At 42.3% G+C, this 27,133-nt stretch overlaps 1 protein-coding gene across 31 annotated transcripts in view; it reads left to right on the top strand.

Annotated features, from left to right (window-relative positions):
- PLEKHA7 (pleckstrin homology domain containing A7) overlaps positions 1-27,133 on the top strand; it is a 167,536-nt gene that overhangs the window by 40,393 nt on the left and 100,010 nt on the right. For 2 of the 31 annotated variants that reach the window (XM_083476534.1, XM_083476524.1), the window contains exon 1: positions 13,928-14,401. The exons of 28 other annotated variants lie outside the window; for them this stretch is intronic. In XM_083476534.1, coding sequence (XP_083332660.1) covers positions 14,331-14,401 — 71 coding nt within the window. In that variant the 5' untranslated portion in view covers positions 13,928-14,330. Of the gene's footprint in view, positions 1-13,927; positions 14,402-27,133 lie in introns of those variants that run through there. One more of the 31 variants, XM_083476540.1, reaches the window with a different exon arrangement.

The following is a 27,133-nucleotide window of genomic DNA, read 5'->3' as shown; positions in this document are numbered from 1 at the left end:
TCTACCTGTGAAACGGCAATCTGGCACTTCTCCCTCTTTACCTTGAGCCCGGCCTCCTGGAACCTGGTCAGCACGGCACGGAGGCGCTCGAACAGCTGCTGGTGTGAGTCTGCAGACACCAATACGTCATCAAAATATGGTACCACGCCCGGAAGCCCTTGCAGGAGACGCTCCATAAGGCTTTGGAAGATGCCAGGAGCCACACTCACCCCGAACTGCAACCGGCGGCAACGGAATGCCCCCCGGTGGGTGACGATCGTCTGGGCCTCAGCAGTGGCATCATCGACAGGCAGTTGTTGATAGGCTTGGGCAAGGTCCAGCTTAGCGAAGACCTTACCCTCACCCAGGGAATGCAGCAGGTGGTGGACAACAGGAACCGGATAAGCGTGCTGCTGAAGTGCCTTGTTAATCGTGCACTTGTAGTCAGCGCAGATTCTCACCGACCCATCTGGCTTGACAGGTGTGACGATGGGGGTTTCCCACTTTGCGTGGTCAACCGGCTCCAAAACTCCTTGGGCGATCAGTTTGTCCAGTTGTTCGTCCACCTTAGCCTTGAGAGCAAAGGGAACCCGGCGTGGCTTTAGCTTGATGGGGGCGACTTGTGGATCAAGGCTAAAGGAGATGGGCGTACCTGTATATTGCCCCAAGGTGCCGTCAAAAACCTCGGCAAAGTCCTTGACCAGACCCTCAGTCTCTGCGTTAGAGATGCAGTTGATGCCGGTGATTTCCAGGCCGAGGGCATCAAACCAGTCTAGCCCTAGGAGGCTTGGCCGCTGACCTTCGACCACCACCAACCGGAGCAGGCCCGAAAAATCCTTGAAGGCGATCCGGAACCGGCCAACGCCTACCACGGGAATGTCGTTTCCCTGGTAGTCTCTCAGGTGTACGCGGTGAGAGTCGAGTTGCCTTTTGGACACTCTGGGTACCAGTCTTTTGAGGGTGCTCCATGACATGATGGACAGGGCAGACCCGGTGTCGATCTCCATGTCACATGGAGCTCCTTCAATGAGCACCGTGACGTTCAGCTTGCGTCGCGTCGACGAGTCGGTTTGGCCAATCGTGGTTCCAGACGGGCAGCGGCAGTGGGTGAGTGCGAAACAACTTTCCTTGGCAGACTGGAGTGAAGACTTGGACTTGCGAGTCGATGAAGGGGGGGTGTCAGACGGAGCCGATCGGCAGACCTTAGCGATGTGGCCCCTTCTGGAACACTTCCTACAGATGGCGTCTCTGAATCGACACTTGGCACGGGAATGGTTGCCTCCGCAGCCAGCACATTCCGGTTGGCCCTTGGAGTTCTGTTGGAACTTCCTGCGCTCCCGCTTTGTCTGGTGCACATCATCGTCTTCACTGGAGGATGCCTCATCACTGCTGGCCTCTTCATGATGCACCGGAACTGGCTCCCTAGCAAGACGCGGGCTGCTGGACTTGCGGATCTCCTGAGCAGAGCGTTCAGCAGCTTCTGAGGCCACAGCCTCCTCAATGGCTTTCTGCAGCGTGAGGTCTGGCTTGGCTAGGAGACGCCGTTGCAGATGGATGTCCCGGACCCCGCAGACGATTCGATCCATCAGGGCATCGTCTAAGTCTCGGAACTCACAGTGCATTGCAGCCTGTCGCAGGGCGGTGGTGTAGTTGTTGATTGACTCCCCCTCTGCCTGGTTCCGGTGGTAGAACGCATGGCGGGCAGCAATCTTGGACGGCTTTGGCGCGTAGTGGCTGCGGAGCTTCTCTTGGATCGTGTCCCATGGTGTTTCCTGGACTGCTTCAGGCGCAACCAATGCTCGGGCCGTCTCAAACACCTCAGGCCCACAGAGGCTGAGGAATAGGCCCCGTTTCCGATCCTTTGATACTGCTGTCAGCTCGTTGGCTTGGAGGTAGCAGTCGAACCGAGCGAGGTAGGAGTCCCATGATTCAGATGCTGGCGCAAACGGCGGTAGAGGCACAAGTGAAGCCATGATTCCGATGCCGGCGTGAAGGGCGATGGATGGACACAGTGCTCCAGCCAGAACAGTCAGCTCTGAATTGGTTCTGCCCAGTGATTTCGCTCAGTGATTTCGCTCTGTGATTCAGCTCAGTTCAGAGGCTGGCCGCATCTGGCTGTGCTCTGATGTCCATCCATCCCATCCTCGTCGCCAGTGTTAAGTTGTGGGTTGACATAGCAGCCGGCACAGCGATTTCTTCAAGTAGCTCTTTTATTCTGGTAAGCTGGAAATAAACTGACAGCGAACAGCTCAGCCGGCCTGTATTTATAGTCAGCCGGCTGTCAACATTGTAACCACAACAGCTCAGAGTTCCCGCCTAAAATAACGGACGCGGACCTGAGTGAAAACTATCTACAGACCTGAGTGAAAACTATATACAGTATCCCCCTGTTGGCCCAGGGTGAAACTACACTACATAACAATTTTGGGAGGTGCAAATGTGTATGGGCCCTTTAGTGTTGGCGCCCATGGTTTAGTGTTATGTCTGAACGCAAGCACTGTGTCAAAGTCCAGTGGTCTTTATGCTTCCATATTGCTGTTTGGTTTTCTAAGGATCAGTATATAAAACCTATGTTTTGTATTGCATAAGTCTAAACAATATTGGTTTCCTGGAAACACAATTATATTACATACCATTAATCAGTGTAGGAAATCTGACTCCTTTCAGGATTCAGAGTTAGTTCTAATCTATCTTGCTTACCTGTCAGATTAGGAAAGTAATTGTCTTAAACCAATTGTCTTGCACATTATTCATGAATGACGTGTCAATTTCATTTGGTTCATAAAAGCCTGAGGATGGGAATGGGAGATAAAGTGATTTTTCATTATTTTGTAGCTGTCTTTAAAGCCTCATAAATCACTATCTATAGATCAGAAGAATGCACTGGGGGGTCGGGGAAACAAGACTGCTTTAGAAAACAAGTTTGTTTGGCTTTGAACATAATTTCTTATCAGCAATATTAAAAGCATCTAAAATCATATGAATCACATGAACAATTTTTGTTGACAGTGTAGATGGAAGCATATCAATGCATCGGTTACAAACTCAATAGGTTACTGAGATTTTTCAAATTGAGAGCTAAATGTAAAACTAAAAGACACCTATGCTGAGTTGACTACTGCTTTGTGCGGATAACATTGCAAAAATATAGCCATTGGAATTTAGAGCCTGTTACAACCTGATTGTGTGTGCATCTGGTGTGGTTGCTTTTGCTACCTGATGTCAGCAATTATAGTTCTTAGAGAGGCGTCTTTTTTATTTTGGTGAAAGCCTGCTTTAGAAAGTTAAATTTCTCTTTTTCTTAAAAAACCGTAACCAAAACCCTCTGATCCCGCTTGATTTGTTTAAATCAGGGTTTATGAACATTTTCTGACCTGCTCCCATCAGCTCCCACCTGCAGAGCTGGAATTTCTACATTTGTTATGAGTGCAGTGAGGTGCATATACGTAATTAATAAATTATGAGTTAAAATGTATTCTAACAGTGACATCACAAAATTTCCAAATGAGACCTCTTGTTTATTAAAATAAGAAAGACTTGTGTAACATAAGAAAGCAAATAAGACTGAGGTTTACTTGCACCATTAAGTCACTAGAGATTTCTCTTGTAGGAGGAGCAGGACAACAAGAATGACAGGCATAAGATGATAAACATAAAACTCTAATGAATGGATATGTGGTCTGATCCAATTCTATACTTCTGATGTGCTTGCTAATCCCAATTTTTTTTATTCAAGAATAGTTATGTTGTCTGAAAAGTATTTAATACTCTTACAAAACAATGTCTCCTGAGTTCTGAAGTCCTGGTTTATCTCAAACCTCCCTCACCAGTTCTGGTAATAAAAAAGCTATGCAGCTCCAGTAAGTGGCTCGTGTCTGTTAAAGTGATTGCCTTCTTTGCTACCAAGAGCAATTTCAAAAAGGAAGTTCACTTTCACTGTTAGAAAGTATGGTACTATTAATTCTAGTAATATAATATGCTGCAAAAATCCAGGCACCCAAATTTATTGACCCATGTCTATGTAGGCATTTTTATAGTTTCAGCAACACATTTTATAGTTTCAGCAATATCCCAAAAAGGTACGTAATAGCCCGCTGTGGTTATTTCATCTCAAATTTATGAAATGATGTGCTTTTTTTCTGTTAGGATAAGGTATGAGAAAACAGTGCCTGTTGACAGGCAAAGTGTAATTTAAATAGAAGAGAATTTTTTCCTCTTCAGCCTTTGTATGGCTCTTGGAGTTGGAAATACACATAATACACATTTGCCTTTAACTCAACCTCTAAACCAAGGGCATGAACATGTGATAACTTATGAAACCAGTCAGCAAATATTGCATAGTCCCCACATGAAAAACTGCTACACGACAAATATATATTCTGAACAGGAGTTATTAACATTAGCAAAGCACCTGCACAGTGTACCTTCCATTTCATTTGAGCATCTTATTGGTAGATTGTTCTCAGAACTTTATTAGCAAAGCCAACAGGCCACAGCTATACAAGAATTAAAAATAAAATAAAATAAACATAAAGAGGGGATAAAAACATACAAAAGGATGTGGTAGATTATACAGAACCTCTGCTAAAACAGCCTTTCGGGTTTTCTTGTTGCTACTTCTTTTCTTCTCTAATAAATTTGTACAAAGGCCCTGGCACTAGTAATGTACAACAACTAGTGCCCTTGAATGGAGATCATAGAATTGTAGAGTTGGAAGGGACCTCAAGGGTCATCTACTCCCACCCCTTGCAATGCATGAATCTTAACTAAAGCATCCATGACAGATGGCCATCCAACCTTTGCTTAAAAACCTCCAAAGGAGAGTTCGCCACCTTCCAAGGGAGTCTGTTCTACTGACAAACAGCTCTTACCATCAGAAATGTTTACTCAGAACCTCCTTTCTTGTAATTTGAACTAGCCCTAGCCTTTGGAGGAAAAAACAAGCTTGCTCCATCCTCCATGTGACAGCCCTTTAGATATTTCAAGATATGAACTTTGCAGCAGATTGAAGCAGTCAAGTCCTCCTCAGGGGCGTAGGAAGGGGGGTGCGGCCCGTTTCGGGTGTCATCCTTGAGAGGGGTGACAAAATGGCACATGGCAGGGGCGGTGCTTACAGAGGGGGCTGGCCAGCAGCGTGTCCGAACCACACATCTCTCCTGGGAGTGACGCGGTGGCTCCGAGCCCTGCACTGCCCGAAACGGCAGCATGGGGCTTGCATCCGCCAGGCGGACTCTGTGGGCAGCTCGCCGTGGAGGTCCCGTGAGCGGATTGCCACAAGGCCCCCGTGCGGCGCCCCTGTGCACAGCTCACCCCGCCCCCATGCGTGGCTCACCCCGCCCCACCGCTCCTGGTGCCGGAGTAGCTAGCTACGCACCTGATCCTCCTGGACCAAGTTTTTAAACTATTCTGTTGTTTCATTACCTTTTTGTAAATTGTCTGCAAAGGCAGTGCTTCTGAAATATCAGCAGCATGGCAAACATGTTGATAACATGGGAAAGGCCAGCACTTAAACCACTTGAGCTATAGACTTGCAGGGGCTAAGTGTGAAGAGTGTCTTTTAGACTAGGAGACTAAACATTGTCAAAAATCCCTGGACTGCCAAAGTTTCTTGGATATTCTGGCTATTTGCCAGTTCAGAAAGCCTTCCCTTTCTTTTCTTTTTCTTCTTCTGATCATGTTCACTATTATTTATTTACTTACAAACTGAGGCCAGAAAAGGCCCTACCTAGGTAGACAGCATTATAAGCTGACTGTCAGTAACTAGCTTGGGGAAATTCTGAATTCAAAGGATTTGGTTCTAAGGTCTAGAACAAGCTAAAATAAGAGCAACACTAGTCTTCCACAAAATAACATGCATACTACCAGTATTTAGACTAGTTTGCAATGGAAATGTTTCAACATTTTATAAATGTTAATAAACAGATGTCAACAAGCCTTTGCATTTTCAATCCAAGTTAAAGACCTTCAAAGAAATGTTGTAAAGGAACTGAAATAGCTTATAACAGCTCCTGAACTTAATGGACTGATAACGAGAGAGCTTCCAGAATTAGCTTTCCTTATTAAGGCTTAGGAAACTATGCTAGCTGACATTCACTTACTATCACTTCCACAAACAATCTAAACTATTCCTGATAAAATATTTGAAGTACTGCTGTTGCTTGTTTCCAACCTACAAGAGCAGGTTGAAGGTCATTTTTAGCCTCAGGAATAGGAAGTCTCAAATTGAATAAGGGCTGAAATATTAATCTTAAAAATACAGAAAACATTTTAAGAACAATTTCGCAACATGAATTGTATTTTGGCTCATGGGAATGAGAATCTACTAAAGTCTGAATGTAGAACTGGTTTGGTATTTTTTATATGTCTTAGTATAAATCTGCTTGCTCTACAATGCTTTTGTTTTATCCATGAAAGAACACAAGGCATTGTATTTCCTAAGATAGGTCAATTCTGTATTAATGCTACATTATGAAAATAAATACATTACACTGTACTTGCCAATCTAGTTAGTGAGTGAGTGCCAGGCCTAACTTCCCTTCCCAGCTGGCTATGCTCCACCACTATTTCTGTTTGTTTGTTTATTTATTTATTTATATTCCTTGGCATCCTCAACTCTCTTCCTGGATCACTATGTCTGCAGAGTCACTCATTTCTTTCTAAACAATAGCTCCGCTGATAGCTGCTATCTCCAAAACTCTGTACATCCACATTAATTTTTGAATAATTGCTCCCAGATCTGTTAACCATGACAGCCTACTGTCTTTTCTTAGTATGAGATCTGTTGGTTGGTTGGCATGCCAACTGATCTGAGATGTGGATTGGGACCAACATAATTGGAGCTGCCATAAATAAAAAGGTGCCTTAAAGCTTAGAAAGCTCTTATTTGGGGGGACAGTAGTAGCCAGAGATTTTACTTTCTTGGGCTCCATGATCACTGCAGATGGTGACAGCAGTCATGAAATTAAAAGACGCCTGCTTCTTGGGAGAAAAGCGATTGCAAACCTAGACAGCATCTTAAAAAGCAGAAACATCACCTTGCCGACAAAGGTCCATATAGTTAAAGCTATGGTTTTCCCAGTAGTGGTGTATGGAAGTGAGAGCTGGACCATAAAGAAGGCTGATCGCCGAAGAATTGATGCTTTTGAATTATGGTGCTGGAGGAGACTCTTGAGAGTCCCACGGACTGCAAGAAGATCAAACCTATCCATTCTTAAGGAAATCAGCCCTGAGTGCTCACTGGAAGGACAGATCCTGAAGCTGAGGCTCCAATACTTCGGCCACCTCATGGAAAGAGAAGACTCCCTGTAAAAGACCCTGGTGTTGGGAAAGATTGAGGGCACAAGAAGACGGGGACGACAGAGGACGAGATGGTTGGACAGTGTTCTCGAAGCTACTAACATGAGTTTGACCAAACTGCAGGAGGCAGTGGAGGACAGGAGGGCCTGGCATGCTCTGGTCCATGGGGTCACGAAGAGTCGGACATGACTAAATGACTTAACAACAACAACAGTAGCCAGCAGGTCAGTGCTGTTTACCTGGCTTCCCAAGATGGAAGTAGCTGCTAGTAACTGAGAGAGTGGGGAGCAAATCGGTTGGGAGGTTGAAGCAATGCAGGCACAGGTGAGGGGGCAGCATTGGCTCCATTGGGCACCTGCATCACACCTCTCCCTCCCTGCCAACTTCCCTCTGCCCCTCTCCCGCCCCCCAGATTGGGAAGCCAGCTAGGTCAATTCTGCCCATCCAGCTGCTACTGCCAATTTTGCACTTATGCATAACAATAAGATATTCATTCTGCCAATAGTAGTATAAAACACCACAATGATAACATGTAATCTTAACTTTAACAAACAAAACTTTTAACAAACCAGCAGCGATACCAAAGTGTGCCAAAAATAATCCATAAGAGGAATCCTAATCACTCATGATACACATACATTACTTTCAAATAACAAACACAATCACAAAATCAGTTTCTAAAATTACAGCCAGAAACAAAACATAGTTGCTTATTTTCTGTATTGCAAAGATTGTATATTTGCTTTTGAGGTTCTGTGATATGTGATTTATGCAGGTTTTCAGCAAGAACGTTACAAAACACAAGAGTAACCTTTCAAAATAACACAAATGAATCAATCAAACAAAAAAGTTTGGTAGGTTTCAGGAATTCTAGACAGAACAAAGTGCTGAAATCAACTAGGTCAATGATCAGAAGAGATCTGATTATAAGCAGATAAAAGTAGCTAGGAGATAAGTGAAACCTGTGATAGTGCCCTTTCTAGAAAATATGGAGAGTTCCCCGCTCAGCCACACTTTCCCTGCAAGTCCATGCATCTTTGCTGTTTCAATTTGGTCTGGGGTTGGGTGTTCCCACTTGTGATTATTGCCTCAGATTTTACTCAGGGAAAAACCCATGAAACCCTGTTCATTCTTCCTATAATCAATAGTCTGTTTTTGATGTTGTCTCCCCACTGGCGGAGGAACGGGGGGACCATTGGGGGGGGTACCATCACTGTCGCCCCCCTGGACACGCACCATGCGCTCCCTCACCGTGCCGGGTGCCACGCCCCTGCAGGTGGCACGCTACAGCCCCAGGATGCACACCACACCCCTGTGGGTGGTGCATCATGCCCCCGGGACGCACGCCACGCCTCCAGGATGCGTGCCAGCCACGCCCCCGCCTGCTCTCCACCCCCAGTGCCGGAGTATGCAGCTTCGTCACTGTCTCCACCTTTAGTTCCAACCACCTACGGCAGAAAGTCAGCGAGTCAATCGGATAGTCAGAGAATTGGATAATCAGATAATCAGAAAACTGGATAATCAGACAACTGAATAGTCAGAGAGTTGAAAATAATTATCAGAAGCAAATTATGTTCTCATAGCCAGACCTCAAACAAACTGCTAAGGTGCCAAAAATTACTTTTGTGCTTCTTTCATACAATCGGTTGGGTTGGCAGTGCTGAGAATGGACTGCTCAGAAGTTGAAAAGACAACTGAAAAATGATCCTTGAGGGGTAGGCAGAGAAATAAGGAGAGGAAGTGAGAACGCAACTCTGGGGAAAGTACAAGAAATCCTGTCCAGGAACTATTTTTTGGGAGCAGCTTCGGAAGTAGGGCAAATCTTTCTTCAGATTATCCCAGGATCTCACAGAACCTGATTCATAAGTTAACATTGGGTTTTAACCCAAAGCAGTGGAATAAAAATAAATATAAATGTTTTGGATTAATAAAGATTAATAAAGAATATGATGAAAATGAAATGAAAGTAATTCTGCAGTGATTGGGAGGGCATCCATCAATAATGTTTGCCTTGGATGCTGAAAGATTATTATGGTTCTTAGATGGCTCTGATGGATTCATTACTCTGCAGGCATAGCTGGTAATACTGTAGAAAGCCTAGTTTACCTCCTGAAAAGTGGCCTAAGCATTTGGCACAATCATGCTTAGAATTTTCTACTGGCTAGAGCCCAAGGATCCCCTTTGTTTTCTGAGGAGCTTGGGGGCAGTGAAGACCGTGGCAGTGATAGAAGGCTCATGATGAAAACTAACGGATCATGGCTATAGACTGTGGCAATTACATTGTCAAATATGGTATGATGTCAATCTTTTGCCATTGGGTGAATGTAGTGCCATTCACAGAAACTGTCCTGTGTGGTTAGGAGCCCTTTACACACCCTCTGCTCTGCTGTGACTCATATGCTTCACACATTACAGATTAGATCATTTGCAACTATTCTGATTTGGAGGGCATTTTCACTCCAGATAAGGATTTGGATGTGATTGAATTTCCGCTAGTCCTTGTGTGTTTGGATTCTTGATATCTTTCAGTTTGTGCAACCTGGAGCTGTGGACAAAATTTTTGGATATGTGATATCCACAACTAGTTTTTTCCATTAGTGCCCACCTTGTCTAATCAGATCTGCTACTAAAAATAATAAATGACAGAGCAGGTGACCCCTATGGACTAACAAGATGCCATGCTTCCCATTTTAAAAAATGGAAGCACCAGCAAACTTTAGTCCACTTGGAGGAATCATGGAACATATTGTGACATCTGAACTCCAGATATTCTTCAGTTATATTGATTACTTTTACCCAGGTTTGGAACTGAAACTGCCCTGGTGCTCCTGTGGATTATCTTAAATCAGGAGGAAAGCATCCTGTTGGTTCTTCTGAATCTACTAGTTGCTTTCAACTGCACAAAATCATACAGTTGGAAGGGATCTCAAAGCTCATCTAGTTCAACCTGCCAATACAGGAAAACGATTGACATTATAGGCTACATTCAACTAAGTTATCGCGTTATCACAAGCCAGCACAATGAGTTCCCGTAGTGCATGGGACTTCCCTTCTCCTTGCTTCATGCTCTCCCCTAATCTGGTTGGAAGAACTCTCAGAACAGAACGCATGGGGGTGAGAGAGAAAGGAGATTTTTCGTTTGGGAAAGCCTTAGTGTGACTTCAAATTATACCCTATATCTTTATGGTGGACCAGCTGAAACCAGTCAAAATAAGCAGGCAGAAGTGAGTTCAAGTCCTCCGGACTTCCTCAGAAGGTGCTGGATTCACCTTTCTGATGGTAAGAGCTGTTCCATAGTAGAACAGACTCTCTCCTTCACTGGAGATTTTTAATTTTTAGTTGAGATTCCTGCATTGCATGGGGTTAGACTAGGTGACTCTCAGAGTCGCTTCCAACTCTGCAATTCTATGATTCTATGACAACCTCAGCATTTAAACTAGAGCCTTAAGTACAGCAGAATCTGAGCAACTTTGCTTGTAAAGCAAATGCTAAATAGGCAAATGGTGGACATCCACCATGGTGGATTTTCAGACAGAGACTACATGAATACAACAGCTTTTTGTTGTATAAGTTGGTTTAACATACTTTATAGAACAGTACACAATTTTCAGAGTACATTGACAGTGCTGGTGAAGTAAGAGGTTAAAAGACTGAGCTACTAATCAGGAAGTCCTTGGATGGAATATTTTATTTCCTGTGTGCTCACAATATGGGCTTGGATAAGCCAATTTCCCCCAGCAGTCAGCATATGGAGAATAATACTAGTTTATCTTGCAGTGTTGTTGCAAGGATTACAGTTATATAATGCATATGAAAGACTTTGAGCACTTGAAAGTGATACAAAAACTTTGAACACTTAAAAGGACATTACAGTACTTAAGTTCAGACACTTACGTTTTTTAATGACATATAATATTCAACTTTTCTAATTGTGTCTGAACAGATAGTACTGCGATGAAATAACTAAGGAAAGTGTCAAAGGTCTAATCTACAACTCTTATGGATGGCATGACTCATCAGTTGACAGTCTGGAAACCTAGTTAAATCTGCCCAGTTTAAGTTTGTGTTATTAATGCTGGCATGTGTAGGAATGTGAAATGATTTTAAATTATTTCACTCATATTGTTTAGAGAAGAATATTCTGGGAGTTCACTTGCAATGCATACAGTCTTAGTTTTATTTGTAAAGTAAAAGTTGAAGATTTAAAAAGGTTACTATGTTTGGTCTCACTTTAATTTTTCTAAAATTGGCTTTCTGGTCATACTTGAGGAAGATTAATTTTAACCAAGATATTTTGAATAACAGCCTCAGGCAAAAAGAGCTGTAGGCTGTCTTTAAAATTTTGATATGATATCATGGATCAGAGTAGGTATAGGTTTGGGGTTTTTTTGCCAGCTTGCTAAATCACTCCCTTCGTGTAGGCAATGACTGTTGGGCTGAGCAGTTAAGCACCATGATCAGCATCCAAAAAGAATGCCCTGGGCTGCAAGAGCTACTACTTAGGGTTCACCCGCACATCCTTTTGTTCCCCCCACCCCCAAAAAATCCACAGTTTAGCACTGAATTGGAACAAACAGCAACCAGATTTGCCACAGATTGCCATGTGTTCCAATTTAGCACCAAAGAGCAGGTTTTCTAGGGGAAAGTGACAGGGCAAAGGCAAAACTGCTCAAGGCATGGGGCAAGCAGAAGTGTGGATGAGTCCTAATAAGTGATGGTATCCTCTGGGCAAATGGGTGGGTGCCCTCTTTACCTGGTTGTTACTTAGAAGGAGAATAGCTAGTGTTTGTCAGTTGAGCAAGAAAGCACGCAGCAGCTAAAGAGACAGAGACACATTTGCTCTGCTGGGCTCTGGGGATCACCTGGAAACCTAGTGGGGAAGCAAGATCTGTTACTGTATTAATGTTTTGAACTCCTTAGGTGCCTGTTGTATGTTGTTGTCATCCGTCTGGAGACAATACACCTTTGGGGGTGAAGTCCAAACCGGTGGACAGTAGCAGTGTTTGCTGTGGCTGTGGAGACCAATACAGGAGAGACATGTTTTGTTGCAGCTGGGGGAGATGAATGCGTTTGGTTGTGCTGCTGCAGAGGCACCATGGCATTTCTTCTCTCTGTGCTCCTCTCAGCAGTCATCCCTCCTCTGGTCATTGATATGGATGCATAACCTGACTGTTTTTCTCCAGGCACTGCAGTCATCTGCAAGGGATTCCCACAGAGCAGGCTTAAGTTTGCTAGTCTTCATGTCACGTTTGCAGACATCTTTGTAACACAGAGTTGGTCTGCCAATGAGCCTTGTGCCTGAAGCCAGCTCCTCATAGATCTCCTCACAATCCCTGGTTGTACATATGTGTAAATAAACTAAACTGTGCCTAAAGACACCACAGTTTCTGTTGTCCTTTATTCCAAGGAAACCCAACCCTGGATAAGTTCCTGAACCCCCTGACATCTGTCAGAAAGGGGAAAGGGGAAAGGGGGGTATTATTTTTTGCCAGTGCCAGCAGAGAATGATCTTGACCAAGTGAGCAGAGACCTTTTCCTGCCTGTCACAACTAAGGACCCAACCCAATGCCTCTTCATCCAAAAGTTGCAACATTGCTATGAAGTAGGTGAAACCAGTCAATTTGTCTTTAGGAAAATTCACATCCTGCCTGTAACCAGCAACCAACAGATGCCTAAAACCATCCCTTGAATGGACCTGGATAGGAGAAGTTCTCACCCAGGTCCACTTTGAATTCTGCCCCTCAGGAGCCTAGCTAGGTGCTGATTGGCTCCCAAGATCCCAGGCACCCTCATCATCCCCTACAGTCACAAATTGTGGGAGAACGCCTCCCCCCACTGCTCCCAGCAAGGTGGGAAATGAGAATTTTTCACTCGTCTTGCCTGCAGTCTTCAGCCAAGCCCTTCTTGTGTGAGAACTCAATACATCCTGGGTTTCTGCATACGGTGCTGTTCAATTGACTATGCACAGCACCCTCTGTCACCTACTCCAATTATCTGCATTAATTTAAAACCTCCCAAAACTGTGGTATAGACCTCACAATCTTGTAAGGAATTTTTTAGAATGGCATTCCTCCTTAGCATATTAAATCCAGCATGATTTTCAGGCATGGCTGTGCTTTCAGTTTGCTAGCTTGCTGCCAGTTCAGAATGTAAGTGCTCATAGTAGTGTCTTTGACTGTTGTGTATGTGATGTTAAAGTTTTATTGGCATTGGATAATGCAGAAGAGGTTGAAATAGACGGATTTACTTTCTCTTGATAGTTCCAGATATGATTACTTTCCTCTGAAATGGCTTATATGTGATCTTATAGAAATCAGTAGGAATTTATGACCATTTTTTAAAAATAAAAGCAGCTAATTAAATCCTTCTATGTGCTTTTTAAGACTTCAACCCAGTGAATTCTTGCATTGCTATGATATGCAGAAACATTAGCTATGGTAGATAATATTATACAAACCGTGCCATTTGGTTTAAATCGTTGCTGTTTTTAATTTCCTTTACAGAATTCAAGGTCATATATCTTTGTATTTCCAAGGGAATCCTTGTCATAGAGATAAAAATCATGTTTCACCTGCAGTCTTGATCTTCATTAGCTGATAGGAGGGATTTGCAGCATTGGCAATAAGTTCTGCTGGTTGCTGGCTGACAGCCAAACCAGGCTGCTGTTTAAGATACCAGGTCTCTCGCTCTTTTTCTCTCCCTTGTTCTCGTTACAGCATTCCAAGCCTTGTCTTTGAAAGAAGAATACAATACAAGATTTTATATCCAGTTGGGAATAAGATGCTTGTTCCTTGCTTATACAACCATATGTTTCTAAATTTTGTGGTATATAGTATTTAGAAGACTGTTGTGAGTGGGAAATTTTGCCGTTGAGGAAGAAGCAATCAGATATGCGGTCAGAATTTTAAGACCAGCTCAGAGTGCTCTTGGCTTTTTTTAGTAGGCTGCTGAACGATGCTGAACGATGCTGTACAGATGGATGTGGGTGTTTTAATACTCTGGTTTTAACGTATGGAATATGAAAGAAATGTAACTGATTCTAGTACACGAACACAATGGGGAGTAAAGCTGGATTTTCAAACTCTGTTTCTCAGCCAGAACATCCATTCTTCCAGGTGTCATGCAGGTATGTACATGTTTAGATTTAGTATATGTATTTAGTTTTGTAAAACTGCAGTGTGGTGCTTCTCTTACGGATAGCAGTATGAACATTTGCCTGAAAAGACTTAGAACTGGAGAACAAAGGCAATATTTAATGGTAAAATTATGGTGTGCTTTTCTGTGCTAATCTCTATTCAGTGTTTTAAAAAGATGTTGCATTTTAAACGGGTAGCTGATGTTTCCATGATCAGGTATTTGAAGCTTCCTAATGTTTTGAATGGAACAAAAGTGAATCGTTTATCATTCAGTTTTTTAAAACAGTGTCTGTAGTGCATTTGGATGGTTGTTTTGTCATGCTGTGTCAAATATGTGTCTCTTATAGTGCTGTTAGGTTCTTATTAAAAGAAACCTGTTTAGTCCCAGAGAACATGATCCTGGTAAATCAATGTTCTGGTGACTTGATTATACTTTCAAAGCTATAGGGCAAGGCATGTTCAAAATATTTACATATGGGGAAATTAGTGAATGCTGATAAGAATGATTCCTGCATTTTTGTATGTGGTTTCCTCTGCTAAGCAAGAGATCAATATTGCCTTTAGAAATAGTTTCTCATGTAACTTTTCCAGGCATGTTGTGACATGGCTTGAAGGTTCAAAGATTTCTGTTAAATTATGTTCCTTGTGTTGATGACTGAAGTGTAATAAAGAACAAATAGAAGTTAAACAAGTTTCATTCTCAGCTTTCACTAACTGTCTTTGGTTTCTGGCACACCTTTTTAAAGGAATGCAGTCTTTGTTTACTGTGTCTGTATCTGAAACCTTTGCCTCTTTCTGGTGCAAGGTTGTAAAAAGAAGCGAAAACTAGAGTTCAGAGTTTCTGTAAAATTACTCATGTGTTTGAAATGCGTTTGAGGAAGAGAGTAAAAGAGGAAGTTAATAATTAATGTGTCTAAACATAAGAATGTACCTGGTGATAGGACTTGGGATGTTTGCAGTTGTGATCGCTAATATTAACCCCCCTGAAGGAATCATGGTGAATATGGTTAGCTTACACTACCTGGCATATGAGGAGCATTGTGTAGAGAGTGTGGGTCATTCCCACTAACAGCAAAATCAGGTGATGAACTACCCATTAGTTTGGAAGCAAAGCAGGCCTACCCAAAATTAAATGCAGGACTCCCTAGTATTTATCTGGAAATATATTTATTTATATGTATACAAAAGCCCTAAATGGCCTGAGAAGGACTTAGGCACTTCCTATATTGAAGGAATGTAATTGGCATTTGAGTCTACAGAGATAAGTAACCCATGAAAACTCACCTCATTATCTGGTGATGAAACCTATTGAAGTACATTGATACTAAAGAGAGGAACACATGCCCTTTGTTGCTGCCATTTGTCTGCGAGGGTACTTGCTTCTACCTATTTGCAGCTATACTAAAATCCTGGATTTCTCCATTGTTAACATATGAACATAAGAAGAGTCCTATTGGATTAGACCAAGGCCTATTTAATCTAACATCCTGTTCTGAGTGGCCAATCAGATTGCTTACTTTTCCTCAGCAGTGTGAGACTAGCTGATCACGTATTGATGTCTGAATAAGAATTTTGCCCACTCATGAACAAATTAGCCTTAGCAATCAGCTTGTGGTGTGTGTGTGTTAGAATCATAGAATCATAGAATCATAGAGTTGGAAGAGACCACAAGGGCCATCGAGTCCAACCCCCTGCCAAGCAGGAAACACCATCAGAGCACTCCTGACATATGGTTGTCAAGCCTCTGCTTAAAGACCTCCAAAGTAGGAGACTCCACCACACTCCTTGGAAGCAAATTCCACTGTTGAACAGCTCTTACTGTCAGGAAGTTCTTCCTAATGTTTAGGTGGAATCTTCTTTCTTGTAGTTTGGATCCATTGCTCCGTGTCCGCTTCTCTAGAGCAGCAGAAAACAACCTTTCTCCCTCCTCTATGTGACATCCTTTTATATATTTGAACATGGCTATCATATCACCCCTTAACCTCCTCTTCTCCAGGCTAAACATGCCCAGCTCCCTTAGCCGTTCCTCATAAGGCATCGTTTCCAGGCCTTTGACCATTTTGGTTGCCCTCCTCTGGACACGTTCCAGTTTGTCAGTGTCCTTCTTGAATTGTGGTGCCCAGAACTGGACACAGTACTCCAGGTGTGGTCTGACCAGAGCAGAATACAGTGGCACTATTACTTCCCTTGATCTAGATGCTATACTCCTATTGATGCAGCCCAGAATTGCATTGGCTTTTTTAGCTGCCGGGTCACACTGTTGGCTCATGTCAAGTTTGTGGTCAACCAAGACTCCTAGATCCTTTTCACATGTACTGCTCTCAAGCCAGGTGTCACCCATCTTGTATTTGTGCCTCTCATTTTTTTTGCCCAAGTGCAATACTTTACATTTCTCCCTGTTAAAATTCATCTTGTTTGTTTTGGCCCAGTTCTCTAATCTGTCAAGGTCGTTTTGAAGTGTGATCCTGTCCTCTGGGTTGTTAGCCACCCCTCCCAGTTTGGTGTCATCTGCAAATTTGATCACTATTAGACACTGCATGTGTGAGCTTCTGGAGGGCTAAGGTAATTTTTGGATGTAAATCAGGCTGCAGCTGGCTTAGCAGTGTGGTTTAGGAATAAGATTGAACTAGAGACATTGGTAATTGAGGCACCACTTATGATGTTGGACCTCTACTACCATCATTCCTGGTCATTGGCCATACTAATGGCAGATGCTTATGCGAGTTGGGGATCAGGTTCCTATACCTGAAGGTGGGCAACCACTACAGGTAGAAATCACATTTTGCTCCCATCTAAAGGGGGTGCTGCCACCTGCCCACTGATGAAACAGCCACCCAGAAGCGGGGAGGGTAGTTAGTAGGGGCACAGCCAGGCCATTGAGGGGCCATTCTGAGCTCCTGGGTGCCACAGCCTGCGCATGATCTGGCTGCCTGCTTTTGAATGTCCCTGTCTTCATTCTTTTGGAGACTGCTTAGTCTGGGTGTGCAGCTCTGACAGGCATCTCTGAGCACATTTTGGATGTGTGGACTCAGGAGCAGTATAAACAACAACTAAAAGGTTTTGATGCAGGATGGGGTCATCCATTTGGAGACTGGAAGTCATGTCTCACTCATCAGCTCATAGCTTTCTGCAGTTCCATATGTTAATCAGTGAAGTTGTGACTGTCTTAAACTTTAGTTATTTATCCACCACAATTATTTATATTCCAACTTTCAGAATATAATTTCTATGAAAGAGCTGACTAGTAGCATTCAGTTATGTATTTTAAAAGCACAGGTTTGTATCTAATGTTAGTCATACTCAGAAAAGTCTCATTGAAATTAATAGACATGACTAGATTAGATACATTAATTTTATGGTATAACTTAGTTGGGTACAACATACAATAAACAACATTATGGGTCTTCATGTCTTGTCTGTGCACAATTCCCATTTTATGCAAATATTTTAGAATGACTTGACTTCTCCAGAATGAGAAGAGCACTATGATTATCTTCCCTAGTCTGGTTGTCTGGAAGTATCGTAGGCAGGGTTTTTTTCAGCCAGAGCTTGCCGGAACCTCTCAAGTGGGCGCCTTTGTCATTGTAAGAGAACAAGGGAGGTGTTCGTTGTGAGTTCTGACACCTCTTCCTAGAAAAATAACACTGAGCGTAGGTATTTGGGACTCAAACACACAAAACTATGCAATGGATTATACCAGTGGTTCCCAACCTGTGGGCCACAGAGTTATCCCAAGGGTTCTGAAAAGAAGTTACCCCCCCATTCCGCTTGAAGAGAGTCTCTACACTGTCTTAAAGCTGCATAGTGGGTAGCTACTTTAAAGAGTGTTTTAATGATCAGTTTTTAGAGGAGTGAGACTGCGGTGAAGACTTTCTTCAGAGGGCTTTAAGATAGCGCCCCCTGCTTCTGTTTGTGCTTTTGGTGTCTCAGATGGGAGTGGAGGCAGGCTGTCTTAACACATTTGCTAAGTCTCTCTGTGCTCCTATTTAATTTTAGCAGAATCCACACTGAATCCTTGTCAAGTTTTCTGCCTCCTAATTACTGATTGCATTCAGGTTTCTTAGTTTTGTCATTATTGGGGATTACTTTTGGTGCTTTATTGAGATGAATTATGTGACTGAGGAGTTGCCTATTTTTGGGGGGGGCGGGTAAGACTTTTATGTCATTGTTCATTTTGGGACAGACATTTTAGGGTTGTCTGTTGTTCCATGTAGCATTTGCTGCTCATACCAACTTGGTTACAAAAAAGTAAAATAAATGCAAATAGCAAATATAAAGAAAATAGAATCACAGTAATTGTATATATAAATAGCTTTCCTTACATGGTTTGGGATTTTTCATTGAAATATATAATTGGTAGTCCTGATTCTAGACAGAGGAATATTATTTATTTATTTATTAAATTTATTGGTAGCTTTTTTTGCCACACCAACTCAAAGCAACTTGCAGTATTTTAAGCAAAAAATGAACATATACATACATTAAAAAGCATTAAAAACCCTAAAAGTTAATTCTCTCTCTATATATATTTTAAATTACAGTACATTAAAACATTTCACCCTCACAAAAAGGCCATAGAAAGCTAAAAGGGTCTGACTAAAAAGGCATTTTTGCCTGGTGTCTAAAGATATGTAACGATGGAGTCAAGGGAGCCTCCGTAGGGAGAACATTCCAAATGAACATGCCCATTGTGATGCTGCCACCCTCTGGACCTGGCATACATTAATTTTCCCTTGTTCTAAAGGTAAAGGTAAAGGTAAAGGTACCCCTGCCCGTACGGGCCAGTCTTGACAGACTCTAGGGTTGTGCGCTCATCTCACTCTAGAGGCCGGGAGCCAGCGCTGTCAGCAGACACTTCCGGGTCACGTGGCCAGCGTGACGAAGCTGCTCTGGCGAGCCAGAGCCGCACACGGAAACGCCGTTTACCTTCCCGCTAGTAAGCGGTCCCTATTTATCTACTTGCACCCGAGGGTGCTTTCGAACTGCTAGGTTGGCAGGCGCTGGGACCGAGCAACGGGAGCGCATCCCACTGCGGGGATTCAAACCGCCGACCATGCGATCAGCAAGTCCTAGGTGCTGAGGTTTTACCCACAGCGCCACCCGCGTCCCTTCTTGTTCTAAAACAGGCTTATAAATAACAACTCACCTTTTCATTGATAACAAGTAAAAGTAAAAAGGTAAAGGACCCCTGGACAGTTACGTCCAGTCAAAGGCGACTATGGGGTTGCGGTGTTCATCTCACTTTTAGGCCAAGAGAGCCAGTGTTTGTCCACAGACAGCTTTCTGGGTCATGTGGCCAGTATTACTAAACTGCTTCTGGTGCAATGAGACACCGTGACAGAAATCAGAGCGCATGGAAACACCATTTACCTTCCCGCTGCAGCGGTACCTATTTATCTACTTGCACTGGCATGCTTTCAAACTGCTAGGTTGGCAGGAGCTGGGACAGAGCAACGGGAGCTCACCCAGTCGAGGGGATTCGAATTGTGGGGACCTTCCGATCAGCAAGCCCAAGAGGCTCAGTGGTTTAGACCACAGCGCCACCCGTGTCCCTTTTGATAACAGGTATATATGATAGAAAAAGACAAAAAACTAATTTCAAGACCAGTAGTGTGCAACTAGAGTAATACATAGAGCTTTGCAAATACACATTTGAATCTGTATGAAAATGTGATAATCGGTCAGGGAGGAAAGCTTGAAGAAAATGCTTGAAGGCAAAAATACCTCAAAAATACCTCAGTGAGGTCTGTGCATACTTAGTTGTCACATAATGTTCAGTATCAGTTGTGGGAGAAGAGAAAAATATTTTTGGGTCACCCTTCAGTAAAATAACCAGACTGGCATGTGAGAAGATAATAAAAACATCATCACAATGCAGAAGTTTTGAAAAACGCCACAGAATTTTGAAAGATTGTATAATTGGCATGATTTTTCATGCATTGTGTTGGAATATGTTGTTAAGATGAATGAGACTTTTTAAACATGGTTTTTCAAAAGTGAAGTCATTCCATAGTTGGGGACAGTGGACCTGTTTCATGCAAAGAGAAATTCCCTTGTTTGACACTGACATATTTAGATGAAAAATAAGTTATATTCTTTCTGTGTTCAGTAGACTGTGACCTGTTCACTTTCTGACTTTTGGTTCTGTCATAGTTCCTTTTTCTGCTATGCTCAGCAGAAGCTAGAACAGAAGTAAATCTGGGAGTTGTGTCTTTCTGCTTCTGACAGAGGCAGGCTCATCAGCCTTTATTGACCCCACTGACAGTGCTATCCATCTGTGCAATATATATCATTTCCCACATGTCTTCATGACAGGCATTTCACTAGTATTTTAAATAAAGCATTCATAGGAATATATGGATTGTATAGGGAATATGTAGGGAATGTAAAGTGTAATATTAAACATAGAGAAACATTAGGCCACCAGATAAAGCTGTATTTTAATCCAATAAACCTAGAAACATTCAGTTTTATATGGTTAGAACATGGATTTGTTCTATGTCCTTTTAATGCAGAAAGAATAATTCCTTCCTCTACAAGTATGAGTGTGCATACAGTGGATTAAATAAGATAAAATCAAAATGCAAGAAAGTGGCACAGTCTAGTTTATCCACTCCTGAAGCTTTGCATACAGAAGTAATTTAATGAAAGGGTATAAAATATGATATAATTACTTTACTGGCAAATCAGAAAATTGATTTTGAGAAACGTTTTTGGCAGACAGTTAAAATGTCAGCACTTATTTGGGCTTCACAGAATAAACAACACAGTTAACAGTTGCATATTATAAAAATAACTTGCTAAGCAGGAATGTACTTTAAAATAAACAGTAGACTCATTTTGCTTGAAGGGAATAATACTTGAACATTCTCTTCAAAGGCAAAGTAATAGTAGAGGAGCATTTTGAAGCTTCAGCATGTTGGATAGACCTCCGGTTTATTTTGTTAGTCATTTGTAAATCAAAGAGCATGAGAGATTTGGATTACTGTGCAGTTCAGTCGATTGAATCAGAGTTTAAAATTTCAACAGTAGTTCTTAAACTATGGGAGTATTACAACAGTGGCTCTCCAACTGGATGGAGGGGGAGCATGAAGTTTCACATTGTATTACAGAAATCACATGATAATTATGTGAACCAGTGTGGTGTGGTGCTTTAGAGTTTCAGACTAGGACCTGGGACTCCAAATCTGCACTCGGACATTCATTCATTTTATTTGTATGCCACTTTCCCACACACACAAAAATCACGCTCAAAGCGGCTTACGATAAAGAAACAGTAATGCATTTCAAACAAACACTACAAAAACAATCTCATAATAAAAAAGCAAAACAATGACATAGTAACAATTTCATAATAACACAGCAAAACAAAATATATAACTCATTTCAATACATAATAACATTTCCGTTCCATCACAGAAGAACTCAGGATCTTCTCGTCTTCCTCAATTGGAGATAATGTTAGGAATAATATTTGTAATAGTCTACTTTGCAGGAAAATATTGTCCTCAAGACAATGTAAAAGGGGGAGAGGGGTTTAACCACTTGTAGAAATCCTCAGTCTTCATTCCAAACCACCTCTCTGTCTCCCACTTGGGGAACTTGAACGGTTTTCTTTCAAGAGCAATGTAATGCCCACTTCAGGAAGTCACACAATATCATCATTCCTCTTTCATTAAAAGAATAATCACAAAGTTGAAAGATGTTTGGTATATTGGTAGAGGTTGAATTTTGATTTGTTTCTGCTTATATATTGTCCTTTTGGATTTCTCCTGATTACAGTTCTAAATACTGTGCAAGCTGAAACTTACTGTGAGAATACAGTTATGATTAATGCAACTGGAAAATGCAGTGTTTTATTATAAATCATACTAGCAGGCAAAATGGGGCTTGGAAAGAAGGAACACTGAACTTAATGCCTTCTGTTCACACTCCTCTTCAATAAAATAAAGAAGATTAATATAAAGCAAAGCAGTATTGCTGTAGAGGGTATTGCTCTACACTCCCATGATTAATTAACTAACATTATGGATATATTTTTTCTCCATGAACTTATTGTGGGGCAGCACACATCTAACACTCTTTTAATAGAAGGGGCTATAAAACTATATTTTATTGCATTTTGGCTAACTAAAAATTTCAGTTACAGTTACTACCACATTTCCAGAACAGTTGGTCAAAACATTTCTTAAAAATGTATGGTACCCACTTTGGTTGCTTGTGCAAGAAGAAAAGAAAAGAAATCTGAATATTCCCTTCATTTGCTTCATGCATAGAAATACCAAATGATGACTTTAAAAAATCAGATGTATTACTCTGTTTATTAGTGATATATTGAATTATTTGTTGATGTTGACTTAAAGAACTAAGAAATACAATGGTGCCTTGCAAGACGAAATTAATTCGTTCCGCAAGTTTTTTCTTCTTGCGAGTTTTTCGTCTTGCGAAGCACGGTTTCCCATAGGAATGCATTGAAAATCAATCAATGCGTTCCTGTGGAGACCGTCCGGGGACAGAGGGGAAGCGCCGTGCGCCTTCCCCCCTGTCCCCTCTTTTGAAGCAAGGGGCGGAGGGAAGAAGATCGCTTCTCCCCGTTGCCGCCCCTTGGTTCAAAAGGGGTCCGGGGAGAGAGGGGAAGGTGCGCGCGCCTTCCCCTCTGTCCCCGGAGATTGCGGGGCTGGCAACGGGGAGAAGCGATCTTCTCCCTGCCGCCCCTTGCTTCAAAAGAGGTCCGGGGACAGCGGGGAAGACGCGCTGCGCTTCCCCGCTATCCCCGGAGCTTGCGGGGCAAGCTTCGTTTTGTGAAGCAAGCCCATAGGGAAATGCGTCTTGCGAAGCGGCTAAGAAAACGAAAAACTCCTTCGTCTAGCGAGTTTTTCGTCTTCCGAGGCTTTCGTCTTGCGGGGTACCACTGTAAATAAGTTTTCAACACTGATGGTTCATTGAACAGAAATATCTCAAATTTCTTAACCTTAATTCCTACTCCGTTTTATGGTCTTTGGGTCTCAGAGGCCCATAACTGTTCATGCTCTATCATTTTCTTGAGTAGATAGAACAATCATTGATTTCCATACCATATATAGTTTCTGATACTCCCACTTAATCCCTGGCTCAGCCCTGCATTTAAGTAAAGTTCCATTAAAGGGCAAGTTATAACTTGCTTGATTCATTTTTGCTGCCTGGAATGGGGTCTCCATTAGTTATTCTACCTTAGGCACCACAGTTTCTTGGAGGAGACCTGTTTAAGCCTAACAAAATCTGCATAAAGTTCCTAAGTCCTGAAAGTATTGAAAGGCTAGGTTCTGCAGTTACAAAGTATGAAAGTGACTCTGGTATAAGAATAAAATGAAATTTTAATGTAGCTTTCTCTCTACCCATGGTGTCTCATATATGGCACACCTGCAAGTGCAATAGCGACCTCGAGGGCTTGCCCAGGTTGTCCATGAAGCCGCCACTGTTTTGTCAGAAATAGGATGTTAAAAGACCATCTCTTTCCCTCTTCCTATTTCCACTTCCTCTTTTCAGCACTCAGATCAGCAGGCAAACAGCTGAACACAAAGTGGAGTGACAATGAGAACAGGGGCCAGTGGAAAGATAAAGCCTCCTTTGGGGTTGCTTGGGACTATTGTTGTACCTACAGAACTCCAAGTTTTTGGTGTGTGTGTGTGTGTGTGTGTGTGTGTGTATTTGAACTTGAAACATTGCAGCCAACCTGACCTTACTTGTGACTCATCAAGCCACACATAGCACACTAGGTCACCAGAGACTCAATACACCTGGTTTTTGCAAAATTATGGTGGGGTGAGGAATTGGCAAGCACCTATCAGACCAAACTGCATTTGGCTTTGTAAATAACTTTCAAAGGTCTGATTTAAGCAAAGTTGGCTAAACACTAAAAGCACAGATGGGGAACCTCAGACCCAGAGGCCAACTGTGACCCTCCAGGCCTCTCTGTCTAGCCCTTTGGACTTTCCCCAAGCCATACCCCTTATTGGCTCTGCTTTGCACCCTTCTTGAGTGTGTCTGGTTAGAACATGTCCTTAAACTTTGATAATGCCTCTAAGTTGTTGAGCGGTGGGATAGAGTGGTGTGTGTTTGCATGTGTATAGAATCTAGCCTGCTGCACAGAGGTAAAAGTAAAAATTTTTGCTCCACACACTTTTCCCTCTGGTCCTGCCCACCACTGGCCTATAGTCCCAAGAAAGTTGCCGAGATGAGAATGTGGAACTCAGGCTAATCCATGTGAGATCCAAGGTGTCCCTTTTTTCTTCATAATGATTAAGAAGATTGAAACACCATTGATAGTTTCTGATATGGAATCATCTTTTCTATAGTCTTGTTGTCCAGGAGAAAACAAGCATCAGCCAACATGGCTGTGTTTCTCCATTCTTTAGCTTCACATAGAGTATGTGGAAGAAAAGATGCTGTAGAATAGCCCTCCATCACTGCCTGAAATATCCAACAGCATGAATTGGTGAAGGCTCCCCACCTCATGGCTTTGTTAATGAGACACCTGCATTTCTGATACACCTGTGTCCCCTTTGGTGACAGTGCCCGAGAACCAAGTCATGAGACCCAGTCGTATTCTACATTAATGAAGGATATATCAGTTTCCTCTGTTTCTGGACATGACAGATCATACTCCCCACCCCCTTCATGGATTCAGAAACTGAGAACTGTTAAGTGAAATTTTAAACAAAAGGGAAGAAGGATCAAGGTCAAATAGGAAGAACAGTTTTGTGTGTGGATCACTTTTCTATGGGCAGAATATGTACATGTGTAGCCTTAGAAGTCCTGCTTTCAAGTTATCAAACCTGTCTTCTTTATAGTTCCTTTTTGCAGTCCCTCTGCCTATGAGTAGCAGTGGTCAGCGGATGGAAGAAGCAGACTGCAAACTAATAGATGCTTGCTAGGGGATCCTAACACTGACTCATTGGAAGGCAGCAACCTGACAAAGTGCAGCCACAAAACCACAGGAGGAAGTGGTTTTTACCTGCTATTTAAAAAGAGAAAATTACTCCTAGCAGGTATTAATAGATCCTAACTTTCCCCAATTTTCAGTTCAGCGCTGAGATTTTTCTGCTCTTTCAAAAAGCTGACTGACAGATAACACCATATACAGAGTGTCCTGCATTTTAAAAGCATTCATTAGTCAGCTGTAACATCCAGTGGAAAATAAATATTTATTGCAGAGGAGTGAGCAAACAAGCTACTTTTAAGAAGAGTAGAGCATTCCTAGCAGTATGCAGCTACATCCAGACAAAATATGAAATTTTTGCATCAGTATGCAACTTCCAGAATGCAGCAATATTCGTCTCAGTTAGTGATTGGCATGAGGACAATGCTGGGGTGAATATGATTTACCACAAAGTAATGTATGCTGTCGTTATGGGCAATACACAATAACTGGTAGGCTCCCCATAAATAGTATTTGCACAATTCAAACTCCACCACATTGGAGATCTGATAGTGCTCCTAATAAAAGTTTACAAAAATGTGTGGAGGACATCCAGGAATTGATTATTTTGTCTGGTTCAAAGGATGACTGCATGCGACAAGTCTTTTATTCCACTTGACTTGCTGAACATGGCAAGACAAAGCGCCTGTTACTGACACTGCATATTTATCTGTGAGATATGGCTTTCTCTCCCCCCCCCTCCCCCCCGAAAAACCAAACCACATGCAGCATGGGGCTGGATGCTGACAGTGCGGTCTAAAGCCACCTTGGCTCATGGAACTAGTTTTATGGTTGTTTAGTTCGATACTTCAGACAGATGCCTCCTTAGAAGATGTAATATGGTTTGTCGCGAACACAACACACATGTTTACTCATTTATATAAATTTATATTTATGTGGCAATAGATACTGTTAGTACAGCAACAGAATTTACTGCATAGGTCCAGCAGCCAGGAGACCTTGGAAATGTAGTTCATGGAATTTGGGTTGTGTCATGTTACAGTAGTTGTCATCTAGCTAACTTGGCTGCAGTGTGGCCTTGGACATAATGCTGAGATGTCAAACCTCCCTTTTCAAGTGGAGAGGTAGGAGCCCATGTACCAGTTGATGAGATGAGATCACTAGAAAGCGCTGCATGAGCTAAGCCATGGTTTCGCTTGGTGAGCTGTCCAAACTCAGAATCATGATTTAGCTCTCTTCAGGCAAGGTTTTTCCTATGTTTTACAGCTTGTGGTTTGTGTGAGAGAGCTAAACAGTGACCGAAGGTTTGGACGACATGCTAAGCCAAACAAAGGCTTAGCTCATCGCAGCACAACAGCAAAATGGGGAGAAGCAAAGAGGCCACATTATCCTTTTGGGGAGCCCACACATTTATTCACTTGCACTAAGCTATGATTTAGCTTGGCATTGCATGTAAATGAGGACAATGTCTAGTTTGTCCCTCAGATGTTAACAGCCAGCAGATCATATCCACAGTAGTATTGGATACAAATTTCTTAAAAGTCGCAAAGAATAAAACTATTAGGAAGAGTACAACTTTACTTCTTAAATCTTGATTAGTATTTACTGCCTCTTCATTTTTGGCAAACTTTTGTTCAAACATTTTCATTCAAATTGCAGAATGGATGGCAATAATCAAAATGTCCATTGCCTTGTTTATCATGAGAAGATTTTTGGGTTGCCATGGTGATATTTGAGTGGCAATATAAAAATAAGTAAGTGTTAATGAGAATTAATAATAATAATAATAATAATAATAATAATA

This window comes from Podarcis liolepis (genome assembly GCF_965112155.1).
Source record: "Podarcis liolepis genome assembly, chromosome: 1".
NCBI classification, from domain to species: Eukaryota; Metazoa; Chordata; class Lepidosauria; order Squamata; family Lacertidae; genus Podarcis; species Podarcis liolepis.
Note: the sequence above shows the minus strand (reverse complement) of the source record. Positions and strands in the feature narration are given on the sequence as shown.